This window comes from Cygnus olor, chromosome 3 (assembly GCF_009769625.2).
Source record: "Cygnus olor isolate bCygOlo1 chromosome 3, bCygOlo1.pri.v2, whole genome shotgun sequence".
NCBI lineage: Eukaryota > Metazoa > Chordata > Aves > Anseriformes > Anatidae > Cygnus > Cygnus olor.
In genome coordinates this window covers 69,390,831-69,410,904 of record NC_049171.1, presented here as the reverse complement: position 1 = coordinate 69,410,904, position 20,074 = coordinate 69,390,831, and the positions used below count along the sequence as shown (strand labels likewise).

Here is a 20,074-nt window from a genome sequence, read left to right as displayed (position 1 = left end):
TGGTGCATCAGCTTACTTCCCCCAACACTTTTCCATGTGATACAGACTGCAGTGCACTGCAGGGAGCTGTGGAATCACTCTGGGACAGGAGGAGGTGAGGCAGTGCCAGGACGGCGCTCTGCCCTCCCTCATTCATTCTGCTGCGAGCGCTGCGCTGGCCTGGCTCTGCTGCTCCCTGTTATCACCATGGCATAGCCCCGCATGGTGCTGCACACATCCACTGGCTACTTTAGAGTTAGCCTGGTGCTTCTAGCATATTCTGTACAATTCCTAGATTCAGACGTGTCTCACTATCTATTTTATTTGGTACCTCATTAGCACCAGTGCTGTACTTTCCCCATGTGATGGTCTCCATCTTTACATGTCTAAATCTGTCCAGTACATCATATGGTGCTATTCTGTTAACTGTCTAAACAAGCGTGGCTTTTAACGGGTCTGCTGTGTGAAAACTCATGTTTACACATGGAAATTTCTGCCTTTCTGCTGTCAGTTTCTGGAGATAAATGCAAGAATTAGATTACTATTGGAAAATCAATACAAAGAGGACACAAAGTCAAAGTGAATTCAGTTGGGCTGTTATGAGTGGGTATTTATGATGGGGGAAAAATTGATCATTAAGACTATACATTATACAACATCCTCTTGTACCTTCTGCTTTCGTTGCTGTTTCTCAATAATATGTATACTGCTTAAAAAAAGAAAGGGTCCTGGTTTAATTCCTGTTGGCCATTTTGTTTTCAGATAAAATTAAACACCACCATTTTAATCAGGAGTAAGGACAGCCCTGCGAGTAGCACTTTGCTGGGGAGAGCCAGCAATGTCAAGAGATTAATATGAATTCATTTTGATAAGTCCTATTACTCTCCAAGTGACGTTGATAGACCATGTTCATGCACTTTTAAATAGCATTTTAATTAAAAATTATAAATGCCTTTTCTGGAATGACCCTGCACTGTCAGAGTGTCACTAGGTTGTACCTGTATGACGTATGAGCTATAGGATGTGGTTCATGTACCTGTCTTCAGACATTTACTGTCATATTTTTCCCAGAAATGTATTCCTGAACCTTCCACAAAGGACAAAATTAATACAACCAGCCAGCACAGACCTACAATCCTAGTTCAGTCAAGGAAGATGAAATTTGCAAGCATTTTGTGTGCATGAAATGAAAAGCGATGGTGCACCCTTATTTCATCTCCATCAAATTATCGACTGTTGCTGAATAAAGTAAAATAAAGCCCACACGGCTGTCATCAATTACCTTGTTATGCTTTCAACCCTTTCCAAATCAGAGAGAGTGCTGGAGGAATCTCAAGCTGCAATCTTTCATGGGTGCTTCTCAGATGACATGACATTAGGTTATTCCGTTAAACCAGTGAGTCCTTACTCAGTGTAGCCTTGCACCTAAATTTCCTCTGTCTTTGCTCTCTCATAAAAATCAGGGCCTGGGTTATACCTTACCCCTCTCGAGTTGCTTATGCCTTTGCAAACTGCCTATTATGGCATACCCCAGCTGGGGAATTTGGCATAATGAGAATTTATCTAGAAAATTTAAACAAAAAAAGTATTCAGTAAGAATAAGTGAAAGATGTTTTGCCTACGCTAGAATCAAAATCCTACTGCTGCAAAAATGAGAAATTGCAATGCCTCTGCTCCTTGGAGCACTGGTGTTTGTTTTTAGGCATGTGGTTTCTGCTCTTCCCATGGAAGACTACAGATCTCGACGCGACCTCGGGCTGTGTGCGCTCAGCAGAGCGGAGCTGCAGCCTGCAGCAGCCTGGTGCAGCCATTCCCAGGCAAGCAAGCAGTGCGCTGGGCTCGGAGCCGTGAGCACGCAGCTCTGTGGGTGCGTCGTCATCCCTGGGCTGGCAAGCAGCCGACCTGACAAGCTGGGCAGATGAGGCCACTGGGCTACTGGCACCTAAACCAGGACCTTTGCCGAGTCTAGCCGTGTGTCGCACTGATGCATGACCTCCTTGTGCTCATCTTGCTCACTGAGCTAATTTCTGAGTGGGGGTTACAAGTTTGCTCATCAGTCTCTAGCATAGCGCTGAGGTAGACCCGCCTGGGAATTTTTGGCAGCCATATTCTCCGCTCCTTTGATGGTTCTGAGCATCCTTCTCCAGCCCCTGGGAGCTACCTCTGTGCTCGCAGTGTCCTCCTTGCTGGAACCATCGCAGCCAGGAGGGGGATTCAGCCGGAGCAAAGCTGAGCAAAAGCTGGACCTACTCTGGATGAGGTCATGGAAGGAAACACACTTGGACAAAGATCCTGGAGCTGAGACTGGGTCTAGGAGAGGAGGAAAAAAAAAGGAGTGGGACAAGGTCAAGACGGGCAAAGAGCACGAAGACTGCTGCAGGGAATACTGCTCTGAAAATTATCGATGGTGTGCCTGCTAGCACCACAGCACTCCTGTGTGGTGTTGAGCAGATTGCTTGAACTGACTGGCCACTGAGTGGTCGTTTTATGCCTGGTGTTTGGTCTGAGAGCCTGGGCTCTGACTTGTAGAAGTCGTTATCATTCACAGCTGTGTCTAAAGTCCATGGGAGCTATGCTTTGAATGTACGAAGTGCTTCATGATGCCAAGTATTTCACTAAGGCAAACCCCAGTCATCTCAAGCCTGGCAACCTAAATTAATAGACATGTCTGACCTTAATCTCTCTGTGTCCCATTTGCACAATCTGTAAAATGGTGATATTAGCTGCATTGCACAAAAGTAATTCAGAAACATTCCTCGTATGCTCAAGGTACTGTAACAATGAATGCCGTGGAAAAGCCTATTACGACATTAATAATTCCATATTACAGATAGGATTTAGATAGCTTTAAACAAAGCCTGAGGACATATGTTGAACAAAGAGATTAAAAATAAACCGAAAAGCTGCGCGTTCAATGATCAGTGACTGTTGCAGACACCATACGAGGCGGCAGTCTTGGGAGCAAACAATATAATCACCCAATTAAAGGCTGAATTGCGACTCATATCCTCTACAAGTTAAAACAAGTTTGTCTGAAAAATTTTACCTTTGGATTTTCCTAAAGTGTTGACATGGCTTTTCAACCATATCATTCCTTTAATGTGGGCTTTCATTCTTCTGTGTGTGTATGTGTGTTTGAATGCAAAAATCCAGCTAAGGATATATATGTTTTAATTGTTTCATGCTGTGCAAGCAAAATCGTACTGTTTTTGTAAAAGTTGATAAGTAACAGGAGAATTAAGAATAGGGAAACAGTTACACTACATCAAGCTATAACATAAAGTAAACAATATTTATTTTCCTACTCATTGTCCTACTTTGATTTTAGGCATTTTAATTGATAGAATAACATAGGTGTGATAGTTCATACATATGAAAGGAACAATGATTTCTCTTCTTCCTCTTAAGAGAATTTTTATCTGTCGATGGAAGGAGCACTCTCAACAGCACCATCTTCCCAATTAATTTGAACTCTATTGATAGGTTTGCTTTTCTATCTTTTTTTTTTTTCAAAATCTCTTCCTAGAGATCAAAGACATTCTTTGCAACTAGAAAAATAAAGATTTATTGATTTACCTTACAGATGTTGTCTGTCTTCTTGTCAAAGCATCCATTTTTCTCAAACGTTCAATGTAAATGCTTACCTTTTTTTTTTTGCAACAGCAACTAGCACTGCGAAATGAATATGCAGTGTGGTCATTGCAAGCTGTCTGGTAGACAACATAGGTGTTCAAAAGAATATAAAATAATGCAAGACATCCACAGCAGCAGAGCAGGTTATGTAAGCCCCTCACACTTAGTGATTCTCATGAATGTCAGTTTGAAACACAAAGTGGTAGTCGAACTGTACAAATACACTTAGGACTGTATCTGCTGAATATTATTGGGGATTTCTGTTTAAAGCAACTTGCAGACCTAAAGATTGACCTTTTATGTCACTTTTGGTGCTTGAGCACTAGCCCGAAGTGGAACTTTTATATTATAATCATTTTTGTTTTCTCTTTCTGAGAAATGGGGTGTCATTGTTCCTAACTTTGTTTTTGTTTGGGTTTTGGGTAGATTTTGAAGGATCTGTGCAGTGATGCCATAGACTGTAACTAAACCCAATAGATTCCTCTCCAAGCTGTCTAAGGTCTGATCTTTCAACCACCGTGGGCATATTGTTTATCAATGAATCCAATGGGATTGCTCACTAGTTGTTTATTTTCAGGTTCTGGCTCTATGGTCCTGTCCACACCACCAAGGTTAATTTCCCTGTTTCAGCAGATGCCCTTTACTGCTGGAAGCCAGCAACGAATCTAAGCCAGTAAGGTAGGTGGGATTCAGGCATTTACACGTGCCTTTCAATGTCAGTGGCAAAAATGCCTGAATCCAGCCTACTGCGCAGAATTTGCAGCTGCGAGTGCTAAAGGATTATGAGTCAGGGCCCCTCAATCAGGATGCATTTTTTAAGCCTAAAAAGGAAAAGGGTGATTGCATTTTGGTTTCTGACCTGGCGAGTTACACTTGGGTCATGATTTCCTACTTTTCTCCCAAACCACAGAGGACAGAACTTGCTGTTGGCTAAAAGCGAAAGAAGACTCTCGTGGGATCGCATGAAGGGCAGGAAGCCCTCCCCTTCCAGCGAGGTCCATAAAATGCGACTGTGGACTGGCAACACTGTACCAGGCCTCCTCCCCCCATTGTTGTGTTGGCAGTGCGGCCACAGGATGCACCGAAATACACTGCAACTGCAGACAGTGCCTGGGGGCACGAACAGTCCCAAACGAGATGTACGTTGCATGAAGAGGATGAAGCCATTAAACAGCCCAGCACGAAGTGAGAACCCTTCACCCTGTACGTTGTGTGAAGCAGTTTTGTGGGCACGACCAAGTCATGAGGGACCGCACTGTGAGCCATGTGTGGAAGGGGGTCAAACTGGGGTTGCGTGAGGCGATCTCCGTTTCGTGATCCCCGCTCTCGCCCAGAGCCTCGCCTCGGCGGTCCCGCAGCCCCCACAACCGTCCTGAGGCTCGGGGGAAGCCCCGCGGCCCCTGCCCGAGCCCAGACCGCGGGGGCAGCCCGAGGCCGAAGCCAGGAGCGCCCGGGGCAGGTGCCTCGAGCCGGGCCGGGCCCATGAAGGTGGCGCCCGGCGGCGCCCGCAGGGGTCGCTCGCGGGGAGGCAACGGCGGCGCCGCGGGGACCGGGGCCGGGCCGGGCCGGGCCGGGCCGGGGTGGGCGGGCGGCGGGGGCCGGGCCGGGGGCGGCGGGGCCGGGGCGGGGGCCGGGCGTCGCGCAGGGCTCGGCCGCGGGCTGCGGGCGGGCGGCGGCGGAGCGGCGGCTGTAACTCGACACCGGGGCGAGAGGCCGAGCGGAGCGCGGCGGCGGGGCAGCAGCAGCAGGAGGAGGAGGAGGAGGAGGAGGAGGAGGAGGAGGAGGAGAGGAGCCGAGCCCCGGGAGCGGGATGGTGGCCACCTCCTTCCCCTCCCCTTAGCGGCGCTCCGCAGCCGCCGCGCCGGGTTCTGCCGCCTGCAGCGGGGGCCGGGGGCGGCGGGCGATGGGCACGGGACGGGCCCCCTGAGCCGCCGGCAACTTTCCCCGCCGCGGGCAGCCGGAGCCGAGCAGGCGGATGGAGGATGCGCCTTCCCCGGCGGGCTGCGTGACCCGGCGGCGGCCAAGGGGAGGATGAAGAAGCAGCAGCAGCACGGCGGCGGCGGGGGCTGCCCGGACGCCCGGCCCCCCGCGGCGGCGGCGGCCGGAGGGGGCCCGGGCCCGGGCGGGGGCTGGAGGCGGCGGCGGCCGCTGTCGCTGCTGCCCTTCCTCTCGCTGCGCGACTACGGCTTCTGCATGGCCGCCCTGCTGCTCTTCTGCCTGGGCTCCCTCTTCTACCAGCTCAACGGGGGGCCCCCGCACTTTCTGCTGGACCTGCGGCACTATCTGGGTAAGCGCGGCCCGGCGCGGCGGGGACTTGTTGCGCCTCGTGGGGGGGGGGGGGGCGCCTCTTTGTTCGCTGCCGAGCCGGGGCCGGGGGGAGCCGCGGCCGCTGTCAGCCGGGGGCAAGGGGGCGAGGGCACGGCGAGCTCCCCCCGCTCAGGTGCGTGCGGGGCCGGCACGGGACTAGGCGCGATGCTGGGCGGCGCCGTGCACGGCAGAAGATGCCCGCGTCGCCCCCCCGGGGGCAGAGCCGCAGCCCTGCAGCGATCTGGGTTGTGGTGCCCCCCGTGTCTGCCCCGCTGGCAGCTGCTTCCCTGCCCCGCAGGGAAGTTGGGGGAAGCGGAGTGCACCGCGAGGTTGTGCAAGTGCCTCGCCGCGGCAGGACTGATCCGCACGGGGAACGAAAACTGAGGGCTTCTCCTCACGGGGAGGTTACCACGGAGTAATTTCGGTACCAGCTTTTACCGCGTTAGCTCCTCTTGCCTGCGAAGGCAAGCCGTCAGCATGAAGCACTGCGAAAGGGCAACCGCCAAGAGACAGCAGCACTACGTTGCAAACTAGAGTGCAGTACTTGTGTTTCAGAAAAATAAGCTGAAATCCGTATGTGTGCACATGTGTTTTATGAACATCCTACGAGTACATCTCAGCGTGTGCATGTGTTGCTTTTTTTTAACGGAAAGCTATCCCGTATCCTCAGTTAAAGGATGAGAGGACAAAGCCGGGCTCTTCTGGGAGGTGCGCGGCAGTGGGACAAGAGGCAACAGATGAAGTTGCAGCAAGGGAAGTGCCAATGAGATGTTAGGGAAAGAAATTTCAACGTGAGGGTGGTCAAATGTCTGAACAGGCTACCCAGAGGTCTGGCTGTCCTTGCAGGCACTCAGAGCTCAGCTGGACGAGGTCCTGAGCAGCCCACTTCGAGTTGTCCCTGTTTTGCGGGTTGGGGGAGAGGACCAGGCGGGCAGAAATCCTGTCCAGTTCATAGTCTGTGTGTCTGCTGTAACTGGAGAAAAAGGTCAATGAAAATTCAAGTGAGAACAGAAGAAGAAACTCTTTGAATGTTACTTCGCAAATGCACCAGCATATTGCCTTTTTGGCTTGGATTTTACTGGCTCTTTTTCTTCATGTAATGTTAGTTAAGGTATTCCTCCACTGAAGAGGAAACAGACAAGTTTTCCACCAAGGCAGGAGCAGGTTTTGCTTACAACTGTTTGACTTTTTAATTGGATCAAGTACAGATCTCTCTGTTTCAAAGCAAAGTAGATGCCAATTTTTTAATTTTAATCTTCACCAAGGATGAGTCTTTCTTGGCTTGTGTGGGAATAGACTGTGAGGAACATGGGGTTAGACAGCTTCTCATTTTGTGGCCTTTTGACTGCTCTTGAAGGATCCAGGAAATAAAACTTTGTTCGGATGCTTGAACCACCATAGCTGGTAGCTGTCTCTGCTGGAAAGTCTTCTGAGGCCTGGAGATGAAAAGCTTGGAAGACGCTGGATCTTGGTGAATGGGTGGTGATCGTTTTTGTGAGGTGCTCGGCAGGTGCCAAGGAGCCTTTGCTGTACGTGCCTAAACATGACAAGCTCCTGGGGAAGGGGTGAGGTGTTCTTTGAAAAGGGGGGTGGTTGTTTTTGTTGCGTGGTCACTTTTTTTTGTTGTTTTTTTAAATGTTGGCTTCCCTCAGGAGGAAAATAGACAGATCTATTCATATCTCACCATTAGCAAACTTCTGCACTTGTTAGCCTAGGAGTTTCCTCCTTGTGCCCAGGTCACCTGGGATGTTAAGGGCGAGGACTTGTCTCAAGCCCTGCAGCAGGCTGGTGCCTGGGTGGGAAGCAGGGTCCTTGTGGCTTGAACCCTGGTACCCAACAAGCAAACTGCACCGCTGCCACTGCTGGTGCATGGAGCATGTTCCGCCTCAATGTAAACGTGCTTGTTTGAATGGTATTTTCTACAGCTACTTTACCCTCGCTGGTGTACGGTGCCATTTGGGCTGTCACCCTACGGATGACATTGTTAAAGAGTTTTTATATATTTAGTGTACATTTTGCAAGAACAGTGCCATACTCCTTGATTTGTCCAACTGGTAAGGTTTGCAAATTGTGAACGTTTCTTTGTAGCCAGGTAGTCTTGTTGCCTTCCAGGAGACTTTGAAGCATTTGGAGGAGTAGGCAGCGGACACCTGGCCTTGCTAATGACCAAAGCCCTACATATGTGCATGGTGCTTTGTAAAACAGCTTGACTAGTCAAGTCTCATGACGTTAAAGAAAATCAAACTTTTTCTTTCCCCTGAAGCCACAGATCCAGTGAACAGGCAACTCTTTCCTTCCAGTCCTTCCAAGCCACAGTTTATGGTGTGAAAATTTAAATCCCCAATCAGACAGACAGCTAGTTTGCAAACCATGTTTCCAGTGTGTGAATTTTGCAGCCACCCTTATTGCATTTATAGCTACAAGAACCGAGAGGCAGTAGACCAAAGGGAAAACTTATTTCTCAGTTTAATTACTCTGAGGCCTCCATAGCGTAAGGGGGGCCGTCTTGTCCGGCTTTGCTTTTTTATTTGCATTTCAGGTTTCAGTGTGTTGTTCCTGGTTAGTTATGTTACTCTGGAAGGAATGTTTGGATGTTTTTTACTTCAGAACTTGAAAGAAAGTTCACAAGTAACAGTACAAGACTTCAATGGCAATCAGGATGCAAATCACACCTGCGTTGGGCAGGTGTGTGCTTTAAAGGAAATCTAGGTGGTGAGAGAACACCGAGGCTGAACAGCTTTCATTTACTTCTTAGGCCTGCAGCATACTCTGGAGGAGGAATAAGTTTGTTTTCAAAGGAATTAAGTGTGAAGATTTGCTAATTCTCTGAACTTTCCTTTGGTGAGGCAGGGGACGGGGTTGGGGGGCAGATGACTGTATTTTTAGAATATTCAGACTACTAGTAACTTTTTTTCCTCCTGGACCAGATTCTCTGGTGTTTTGTCCATATTTGTCTCCCTTTTTGCTTAGTTGCTGTACTGATTGGGGAGAATCAGTTGGAAAAATGTTGTGGCATCTTGTAGGGGGAGAAAGTAGCCCTACTCAGTATTTCCACTTTGCGTTGCCATCTCTTCTCTTTTGCAGAGCTCTGGAAGGGTCATACGGGGAAAATGGGAGGAGATCTGTAGATATGAGGCTGCGCTTTTTTTTTTTTTAATATATCCTGTTCTGAATTCAAGCTCATAATAGATCTAATAGGAATAAAGGTCTGTGGAATGCTGTTGGTTTCCGCTGTCCGTTCTGGCTGTGGTTCACAAGAACAGGGCTCAAGTTTCACGCTGTAGTCATGCCATCAGGATAGATGTAGAGCACTGGTTTGCAGCATGTAATCTGTGGGGGCATGGGTATTAGCCGGCTGTTTCTAAAGAATCTGTGGAAGATAGTTCATAAAAACATGCCTGTTGCCAGTGGGCTTAAATTTACTGTGTGGGGGTGCATATCAGTCCTGGACCATCTATGAGCTTCAGAAAATAAGAAAGCTTAAAAGCTGCTAGGCTTTTCAGTAATGCACTGGAGTATTGGGATTTACACAACATCTATGAGGTCTTGCTTGTTGCTTCTGCCAAGGTAACCCTGGCTCGCTAACCAAAACGCGGCTCCAGCACTTGGAGGAAGTGAGGAGAATCTTCTGCAAGATGCGTAGGACAGAGCTCGTAAATCTTGGACGGTCCCGTGGCATCTGGGGAAGGCACTGGGGACTCCTTTCCCTTGGAACAGCGGTGGTTTTACATTGCTGTAGTCTTCCCTGCTTTGGCTTGTGATACAGACATGCTTCAAAACACAGAAACGGGTATTTCCAAGGGCTGCTAGCAACCCTCTAATGGCCAATAAAAAAAAATCTTTTGATCTTCAGTATTTGCAGTGCGAACTTGTTGTTGTTGTTGTTCGTGTCAATTAAATCATTTCCCCTGTTGAACTCCCCGGGAGACTGCCAACAAGTGCACCGCTTGATGTCAGTGGTTTGATTGCATGTGGAAATTGCCTGCGCTGTGCTTCCTATGCAAGACAAAAGGCTGAAGTGGCCGGTTGTGCTGAAACAGGCTCTAAATTGCTCCCCGCTCTCACTCCTCATTCCGCTGGAAGCTCTCAAGTGTTTTGGCCAAGAGATGTGCTCCGTAGGCTTAAAGTTGTCACAACAAGGGTGACTGTTTATTTTGGATGCACGGGAAAGTCCGACCGTAATTCTGTCAGGTGGAGGCAGCAGAAAGAAATCTTTCAGGGGAAGCCGTAGCAGAAATCTTCAAAATATTTTAAAGCAAACCCAAAGTGAAGAATTTTCATTGAGGTAGTATGAGTTGGTTTTAATTCAGTACAGTTTGGCTGTTGATTTCTATTTTGTGTTTTTTTCTGGTGTCTCTTTTTTTCCCTGTTAACATGTTAAGAGAGGAGCAAAAGAAAAAAAGCAACTATCCAAACGAAATAATAAAAGTGGCTGACAGTGTATTGAATACACCCTTTATTTCTAAGCTGTCGGAGGGGGGAAAAAGTCTTTTTTCCCCTTTCTTGTAATATTTCACTTATATCTCAAATGGTGAAAAGCTCATAATTTTTCAGAGCAGGGTTTCCTAAGGAGTGAAAACACCTATTATGCTTCATTTTAGGTAGACAGCATGTTATTTTGTTGTTGGGGTTTTGTTTTGTTTTTTAATGGCCAAAAAGTTGGCTCATCCAGTTTTGTTTTTGCATGTCGATCATCAGTATGGTTTTCCACAAAGTTGTCAGTTTTGAAGGCCTATCAGGCGTAGGAGTAGGAGAAACACATTCGAGGAAAGACAGCCTCCTCTGTGGATGAAGTCAATATGGTGATACACAGTATCCGCTTCTTAAATTAATATGCTTTTAACAAGGCCCTGGTTATGTTCCTATTGACTTTTTTTTTTTCCCCTCATCATTTCAAGAACATGCGGTGTTCTCAAAAGAGCTCTTCAGTACTTTTAAGCATTTTGATTTTTGTCTGGCTTTTCAGTGGACTGTTTAAGAATACATTGCACTTGGAATTTATTACGTTTTAAAATTCATTAACATTACAAGGAACTGAAAGGTCAGCTTAGAAGCTGCTTCTTAAAGCTTTGAAAAGAGAGATGCTGAACCAAAATGACAAATCTGTAGCTGTATCTTTCTTCATTGACTTTTCTGTTCTCTTTGGACGTCCTAATTTTGCTATGGAGAATGTGGTACGTATTTTCTTTTGAGGTAGAATATGTTCGGACTTCAATGTATGTTGCTAAATTCTCATGTTATAACCGAGCTATTTTGGAAAAACAAAGATGTGCCTCATCTCCAAGAAACTTTTGTTAAAAGGCTGCAAGACTTGCTCATCATTCATCACTTGTCCAGTTGTAAGATCAACAGAGCTCTACCTAACACATGATGCTGTCAAGGAATACTCTAAGCAGGAACGGAATGCCCCTTGTTTTATGACTGACTCGAGCCTTTTCCTCTCAGAAAGATGAAGTGGTCACTGCACTACATTACCACAGAATCACAGAATGTTATCCTGCCTGGCCATGAAACACTTTGTACAGCAAAGTCATAGCAAAAAGTGTTTAAGCTTGCATGAAAGTGTGATGATGATGTTCTAAATATATTTGGAAAATTGGATGATGTTCATTCAGAGGTACATTTTCTGCTTTACAAAGTCAAACGCCAGCCTGGAAATCAGGTATCGTGTATGTGCAGCTGTGTACATTTTTCTGCTTCATCTTGTCAGCTTTGTCTGTGACCTTGAAAAGATTAATTCAATTCTTGATGAGAGGGAATATTATTGCAACTTTTTCCAAAATTTATTTATATATATATATATATATATATTTCTAATTTGAGATTATATGATACAGACCTAGGTATATACGCCTGTGAGAGGATGAGTCTACTAATGGTAAATGGGATGCTACAGTTGGACTTGGGGGAGTGGGGGATGCTTCAGTTCTTGGCTGTGACAGACTTCATGTGACTTTGAATAAGTTGTACATTAATTCCATCTTGTTTTAATCCCTTTTGCCCAAAGGACATAATGAAGATAAATGTGTAATAGGATATGATACTCTCAGATAGTATGGTGATGGTAGGCATAGAAATACTTAAAGAAAAAAAAAGATACTCGTGATTTTGGCCATTTTTAAAAGTGTTAAGGCAGGCAGAGTGTTGGAAGGGAGATCCCATGTAGGCTGAGGCAGTCAGCAGTCCAGCTACTTTATTCCTATTAACAATATTGCTACTGTTCATTAACACAGTCTCTATGCAGTTTTACTTCAGGAGTTACTGTCGTAATTGATAGCCACAGTCTCATCAAAGGGTGTCAGTTTCTAATAGTTGTGCATGTATGTCTTCATAGCAAAGGCTTCGTGTCCAGGGGAATGCAGTCGGATCGTGTACTTCTTGCTTCCATTCGTGCTGCATAGACTTCATTTGCAAAAACAAAAGTAAAACCATAGTTTCCTGAAGCATCGTTCACCTCCAGTGAATGGCAAGCATTTTGTGCTCTGTCAGGGAATACTTAGCCAAATGAATGGTGGCTGTCACGGGAGGAAAAAAGGTGATTGATGGAGTAGCTCTTCTATTTTCATATGAAATTAGGGAGGAAGAAAATTGCTTTTGCTCAGGGTTTGGCAAAGAATGATAAGCATTAAAGGGTGTTGGAAAGGAGACTAGCAATAGTTACTCATACAAAAGCTTCAACACATATTGCACTGTGGGGAAAATAAAGGCTATTTAAAATAATATTAAAAAAAAAAACAAACAGTAAATGGTTTGAGATTAACATCTATGCTAGCTCTACCACACTGATTCCTGATAAAACTATTCTGAAGTCGGTAGCTCGTGTCAGAATCAGCAGTGACAGTAAGTGGAGGTTTTTCATCTGTTACTTAAGTGTAGGTCTAGCTTGTCAAAATTTCTGGAACGTAGGATAAAAGTACAATGTAGATCTTTGATTTTTGGTGGGAACACTCTGTAAAATGGCTGAACAGGTCAACTTCGGTCCTAGGACAGTTCTGGCACAAAAGCCTGAAAGAGAAAATACATTGGGGTAAAAAGAAAAAGAACATCACTTTTTTTTTTCCTTTCTCTCTCTTTTTTTTCTGGTATGCTGTTCTATCTCTTGTTTCCAGCTGGTAATTGATTCTTTCTCCTACCTCTTCTTCTGATTCTGTCACTTAAAAGTATATATTAGGCACAAAAAAAGAGTTTCTAATCTCTTCTGTGGGTAGCAAGAAACTGAAATTACTGGAACCGCTTGAGTGGTGTTTTTATGATATTAACCTATTTTTTTCAGACATAAATTTGGGGCACCTAAGAGGAACAGAGCCCTTCTTCCTGGGTTGTCTTAGCTTTGAGGGGAAGTGCTCACATGTTAACTTCTGACTCCAGTAACTCATTCAAGAAGTTTCTAGTAGCTATTTTGGTCTTGTAGCTGTTCCTATACGCAAAGACGAAGTTTGTAGATGAGATGTAAGAATTTACTTTTTTTTTTCTTCCAGTCCAAGATTTAAAAAAAAAAGTCTGTTTATCCTTTTTTTGGAAGTTGTGAGTGTGCACCTGCTGCTGACCCCCTGCAAGCGCTGTTCCAAATTGCAGCGCTGTGAAAGGAAGCCCTGTGTTTTTCTGGTGTTATGAAGCACAGCCAGCGGAGCGAATAGCTGCTTTCTGTGTTCATCCGACTTTGGATGAACACGCTCAAGAAAATAAACTACCACGTTGTTACTCAGGACAGATAATTTTTAAGGACATATTCACAGCCAATTCAAATTTGTTTTTCTTTCATGGAGCATTGGGTGGTTGGGGAAGGTCCCCATGCCCACTGCTCTGTGTTGTTTTACTTCTGGAGTAGTGGGTTCAGGAGCCAGGGCTTACAAGGGTCCAGAACCTGATCTTTCGTAGCATGGGGGCACAAAAGGGATGAGAATCATTTTGAAATGTGTGAGAATTAGGTGCCTGTTTGGATCTTGCTCTAAGACTTTATCTCCTGAGTTAGGTATCCACTCTCAGCTAGTTATCCCTTCTCTAATCATTAAGGGGCGAGACCTGCTTCCAGATCATTACAGCTTGTGACAGATGTGTAATACAAGTAGGATCAGTTATTTTCAGAGACGTCAGTTGTAGCATGTTGCCATTAAGGTGAAAGGGAGCACCAGGCTTGGGTACCCCACTGCTGTCTCAGCCACCGCCGCCTTCCCCTGGGCAGCGGAGTTTCTTGTCTCCAACACCTCATCTGACCAATACAGCAATGGCTCGAAAGCATAAGCTAAAAGCTTGTTTGTTGGCTGGTTTGTTTTGTTTTGTTTTTTTAACTTTTGAGTGAAAGCCATGGAAAATGATGACACATGACTTTTCACCAAAAGTTTCCCCATCGTTATTGTTGAGCAGGCAAGTAGATTTTTAAACATAGCTTATGTTTATGTATCAAGGCATTTGTTTTTCTTTGTTTTAGAATCTGGGCTAGAGGATGTTTGGAGAATGGAGGGTGGATAGGAAGTGGAGAGCAATAATTTGTCTGAAATTTATTTTACTCTTGCTCTTCAGAGCTGCAATGAGGGAAGCAGGGCTTGTTGTGTGGAAAATAGATGTTTGGCTTTAAGCGTGCAAGCATGATGATGAGGTTTGTATTAGGGTTCATGAGTACTACTGCTTCAGAAACGGGCATTTAGATGCTTGTCAAAGCTTTCTTCCTGCCACACTTAATGATTCAGAGTGGAAGTTGTCATGAAACTGGGATGGAGATCATGGAGCCCTTGGCAATTTGGGTAAAGAAGCAGAGCATCTCTGCCATACCTGAGAAGTAGGTTTTAGTGCTCCCACTCCTAAGCATGTTGACTTGAAGGAGAACCAACCATCCACTTGGCCAGCAGAGGTTTTTAATGTGTCAGCCCCAGATACGTTGTGAATACATAACATAGTATTCATAGGAGGTCACCAAACTGCTAGCACATTACAGATCTTTGAGATGAGCTGCCAGCGGCCAGATCAAAAGCTGCTAATCAAGGGGGTTTGACTCATCATTTCCATTTTTTCCCCAATTTGGAAAGTCTGTTGTTTTTCTGAATAGACTATTTTTGTAATTACCTATTTAGAATATGAAATTGTACAGTTTTGCTCCATGGCAGTTTCATTTTTCAATTTCAATTTCCATTTTCAACTTGTGCTCAAAACAACATGAGACCTGCGGGGATTGGGACGGGTGAGGAGATCTGAAAAGAAAGCAAGTCTGATGATACTTTTTCAGAAAGCGTTTGAGAATTTGTCTCCCAGTGTACCACTTCCAGCTTCAATTTCAAATGACACAATAATTTTATGAATGCCTACACTAGTTGATTAGTATTACTGTCGCTTTATCTCACAGCAAATACCATGTTCAAGGCTTTCATATGGCCACTTTTTCCCACTTATTTGTATCAGAAAGGAGATGAATATAGTACTGGTCTTCCTATTTTTTTTTTCTGGTTTAATTTCCTCATTTTTTCATTGCCTTGTAAGATGTGACCATCTCTGTTTCCCTCTGCTTCTGTTTTATTTATGGGTAGTGGCCCAGTCCCCTGGTTAATCATTTCCTGTACAACACCAGACCAAATTTAGCAGCTGGTGGCTTCTCTTTCCTTGGTGGCTTCCATGCCTCTCTCGTCTGACCTACATCTGGCAAAGAGCTATCTGAATCTGTGTTGAAAATCAGGAATAAGGATCTTAGGAGAAGTGTCCCACAAGTATCCTGTTCCTTTGTGTTCTTAAAAAGCAAGAAAAAATGCAAATAGGGTATTCTGAAATACACCAAAAGGTTGTAGAGCTGAGACATTTGTAGGCCTCTTTTGAAGCTTGATGAGTTAATAGATGGAAATGGCATTCAGATGGGACAACAGTGTTCCAAGAAGAGATTAAGTGGAAGAGAACTGCTTGGGGGAAGAGGGGACAGAAAGGGGTCTTTGATCAGAAAAAGTTACATGAAATTTAGACCGAGTATGGCTTGTCCTCAAGGCCCTGACTTCTCCTTTCAAAGGTTCCCTCTGAAGCCGTCAGGGAGAGGCAGAGGTCACTCCAAAGAGCAATAGGGCTACCTGTGTCTTCACGACAGCCAAGTCCCTGACTTCTGAAGTTCGATGGCAAGAATCTGGGTCGTCGTGGCATTTATTCTTAAAGATATGGGTTGATGACTAGTGGAGATGAGGGGGAGGGAGAGGAGACTGGAAGCCCCGCTACCAAGATTTTTAGGTTGAGAGAGCACTTCGTGTCAGTGGGTCATGGAAACCTCAGTGCTTAGGATGCCTAGAAATAAAGACTGCATAAAACACTGGAAAAATAACACCGCAGGGGATATCTATCACTGCTTGATGGGTGGATTTGATAACACGGTATGTGTATTTCTCCGTAAGTCTCACAGATCCATGAAAAGGGTGTGCGAAAAGGGTTGTGATATAATCTAAAACATTATAGCAGATATTGTAAGGCAAAGGCTGTGAAATTGCTGACTTCTCAGTTCCTTTCATATCTGCAGCTGATTGTTCTTTCCTACCAGAACTTCCCATACAAATGTACAGATTTCTTTTGTGTTGCCCACTGGGACATAGCACAATAAGTAAATTATGTAGAATAACAAAATAGCAGTGCCTAAACCTTAGCACCTGTGGTTCTTTGTGATTTTTTTTCTGTTTTTTCCAGTTGTGTCATTTTGGTCATCACTGCGTCTGTGCAACAGGCTGATAGAGGTAGCAGTATATATAAGTAATGAATAATATATAAGCAAATATATTGGCTGCCATTAGGAAGAGGCATGGAGGCAGGTGAGACTGAGAGTTAGCTGCAATTTGAGGATGTGTTGCCACTTACTGGCTGAGGAAACATTGAAACCAGAGGTAATTTGGGAAGAAAGACAAGTCTGTTTTATGAAAACAAAGGTGTGGCCTCACCTTCTGGACAAGGGAATGTGATTTGGGAATGAGAGGGAAGTCCTTTGCAAAATACAGGCTTCCTTGGAAGTCTTTTTCAGCACATATATGAGGGAGAAAAGAATCCAAATAAATACCTAGTGCTTGCATATTGCCTTTTTGGTGCTGATTTATTTCTTAAATCACTTTTGAACTGATAAACAGCCTTGTTCTATTAATCTTGTTGCATTTCCCCACTCTAGTTTTGAATCTTACACTCATCTAGTCAATGAGGCAAACTTAGGGGAAGCTCTGGGATTGTTTGTAGCTCAGCAGTCACCTACTTTCTGCGCTGTGCTACATGGAAACAGCTGACAGCTTCATTTTTTTCCCTGGAATGTTTTGGTTATGAATGTTGGAAGCTGAAAGATTTTTAAGTTGCGTGCAGTGTCTTTCACCTTCTGACCCCAGCTCCAGTAGAGCTGAGGTTGGCAGTAGCTGGATCTCATTACTGGGGTGAGGTGTTCAGTGACTCGCATGCAGTAAGTTTGTTGTGTAAGCTGTGACACCATTGCTGGCATTGCCACTCTCATTTTTGCTCCTCTGGCTCCAGACTAAGGCATGTCAGGCTGGAGTGTGAGCATGCAGCAGCAGCAGTGCAGGGTCCGATGCTTTTTACCTGGCAAGGATCCCAATGAGCTGTCTGTTCTGGGCTCGGTGCTGGCACACACAATGCCCATGCTTTGGGCACAAGGGAAGTAAGGCTCAGTGAGATTTTACTGAGGGTATAAAGCTTGGGGGGGCTGTTGACCCAACTGTCCCCAAGATAACAGCAGTCCCCGTTTAGTAGATTTGTTTGTACTACCCCTGCTCTGCAGGGAGAGATGTTTGTCTGGAGCTATTGTGTCAATTATAAACTTATTTCTTAAAAATAAAAAATAAAAAAATCTTGGAATTTCCTGCTTGGTGTCATAGACCAAGAAGTCTTTCGGCTTTTGCAAGGGAGATGCTGAGTGTCTTCCTCTCTTCCCCTTCTCTCTGACTGCTGACCAGAGTACATCTTTCTGTTTTTTATCTTCATACAGCAGTTTCCATCCAACACTTCAAAGAGGAAAGTAAATATTAACACCTTTTATTTAAGGCACACAGGGAGGCTTTCTAACTTGCTTGGTGAATAGAAGTATCAACAATAGATCCACAATTTCCTGGACTCAGAAGGACAGGGATTTGCCTGGAAATGCATGCAGCATGTCTGATGAAACACTGATGCTTAACAAAACAGAAGCCCTTGTGCTTGCCTTTTTCACAGCACTTACCTGGTTTGCCTGGTTGGGGTGGTTTGAGTTTATGCAATCTCTGGGGCGCATATCTGCACAATATTCCTGAAAGGCAGTGGAGTTACTTTTTTTTTGGGGGGGGGGGATGCTTTTTAAGGCACAATATAGTTCAGAAGAGAGTGAAACCAAGTTTGACCAGGTTAGATGAAGCCCTGGGCAACCTGATCTAGTGGGTGGCACCCCTGCCGATGGCAGAGGGTTTGGAACTGGATAAGGTCCCTTCCCACCCAAGCTGTGCTGATCCCGTGAAGTCTGCCAGACTGCGGAGTAGCTTTTACCCAGCAGAGCCCCTGCCCTGTGTACATATGGTAACTTGCATTTTCCTTTCTGCAAGCAGCCACTTTTTAGTCTTCGCTCAACCTGTTCCCACCAACAGGAGAAGCCTGCTGCTGCAGAACCATACGTAAGGCTTGAGTCTTTCAAAAGAAAAGCAAAGTGCGTGGAAAGAAGTGATAACTGGGAGGGGAAAAAGTGGGATGAGAGACAGGTTGCTGGGTGAATCTTTCCTGATTTAAGCTAGAACAGAATACCCCTTACTGTGTTCTGCTTAAAATGAGTGAGCAGGAGACAGAAATAGTAGTGGGGGAGCAGATAAGCGATAAACGGCATGTTATGGAGCCTGTTCCCACTGAAAAGGTAATTGGCCTATTTCTTGTTGCCTTCTGCAGCTGTCTTCATCACCTCTCTCTAATTTGTTCACCAAAGCCCCTACTGTCATTGTAAAAAAATGTGTTTGTGGCATAGGTAGATGTTAAAACAGCTTCCTTTGTAGCCAACAGAGTTTAAAAGCTGTATATTCAGCTTCAGAAACACTTCCTTATCTGTGCTGAAGACAGAAATGTTTTTACTACAAAGGATCTCATAATGTGAGAGAGTCAATGAGTTTCATGCAAGCTTCATCTATTTAGGCCCTGTGGCTACAACTGGTTAAAATTTTACATTCACAAATTGCATTAATTCACAGGTAATTACTGTATAGTATGAGGAAAAAAGACCAGGGAATTTATTTTCTCATTCTATCAGAATCGTTACCATGTAACAAACAAAAGAGCAATAAAAAAAAAAAAGGAAATTTTAAGGCAGATGAATTGAGTGGTTTATGTGGTAGCTTTTTGCTTTTATGTGATTACATTTTGGCTAAGAAAGTATGAACATTTTCCATTTTCATGCACAGTACTCTGGATCCTAATTCAAACTTGAAATTTCATTTCTGTAACAAATAAATGTGGTGATCTCGAGCTATTTTTTTGTGTATATGTTCAACATCAAGGAAAATAAGAGACTCACAGTGCTTCAATATATAGTTAAGTTTGAGTTAGAAGTGGCAGGTTTAGCTGTTCAATTGTAGTATGGCTCTGGTTCAAAAAGATTTCCTTACTCCTACTCCATAAATAACATCATAAGTATGGTTTACACTCTTTTCTTTCTCCAAACATCCATGCTTTTCTTCTCTTGTAGGCTGTTTGCACTCCTGATCCTTGACTGCACAGGGTCCTGCCTGCTGACCAAGCATTAGTAATCTCTTTTATTCGCTTTGGTAGCGTGCTAGGGCAGTGAATGGTTGCTGGATTGCAGACCCAAGGAGTTTGAGTCCACATGACTGGATAGATTTATTAGTGCATACCTGTATGCATTTGGTCGTATCTCACAGAGGCTTACAGTACTGTGCAGGTCACATGTGTTGTCTGGAAAATGTTCCTGTTCAACTTGGAAAGAAAGTTGGAGGGAAGAACAAGGAAGAGGAAAAGTGTAAGCATTTTTCCTTGTTCCTTCCTTTGCTGTGTTTTTGGACACTTATAACAAAATGATGTTAGTACTAATGTATGGCTAAATGCGTTCTGCCTCCCGCAGCTGTAATTCTTTGTGAACCACAAAGAACAGTTTATATAAAGTACAAATTTGTGAAATGCTCTTTTGTGTGCTTTTGAATGCATTGCAATTTCTTTGACCAAAAAAAAATTTTGCTTT

General features: G+C 44.7%; 1 protein-coding gene across 4 annotated transcripts in view; it reads left to right on the top strand.

The window, feature by feature from the left end:
* The first annotated feature begins 5,253 nt into the window (after positions 1 to 5,253).
* Positions 5,254 to 20,074, top strand: part of UST (uronyl 2-sulfotransferase) — a 166,497-nt gene continuing 151,676 nt past the window's right edge. For all 4 annotated transcript variants that reach the window (XM_040552751.1, XM_040552753.1, XM_040552754.1 and 1 more), the window contains exon 1: positions 5,254 to 5,899. In XM_040552751.1, coding sequence (XP_040408685.1) covers positions 5,644 to 5,899 — 256 coding nt within the window. In that variant the 5' untranslated portion in view covers positions 5,254 to 5,643. The remainder of the gene's footprint in view (positions 5,900 to 20,074) is intronic.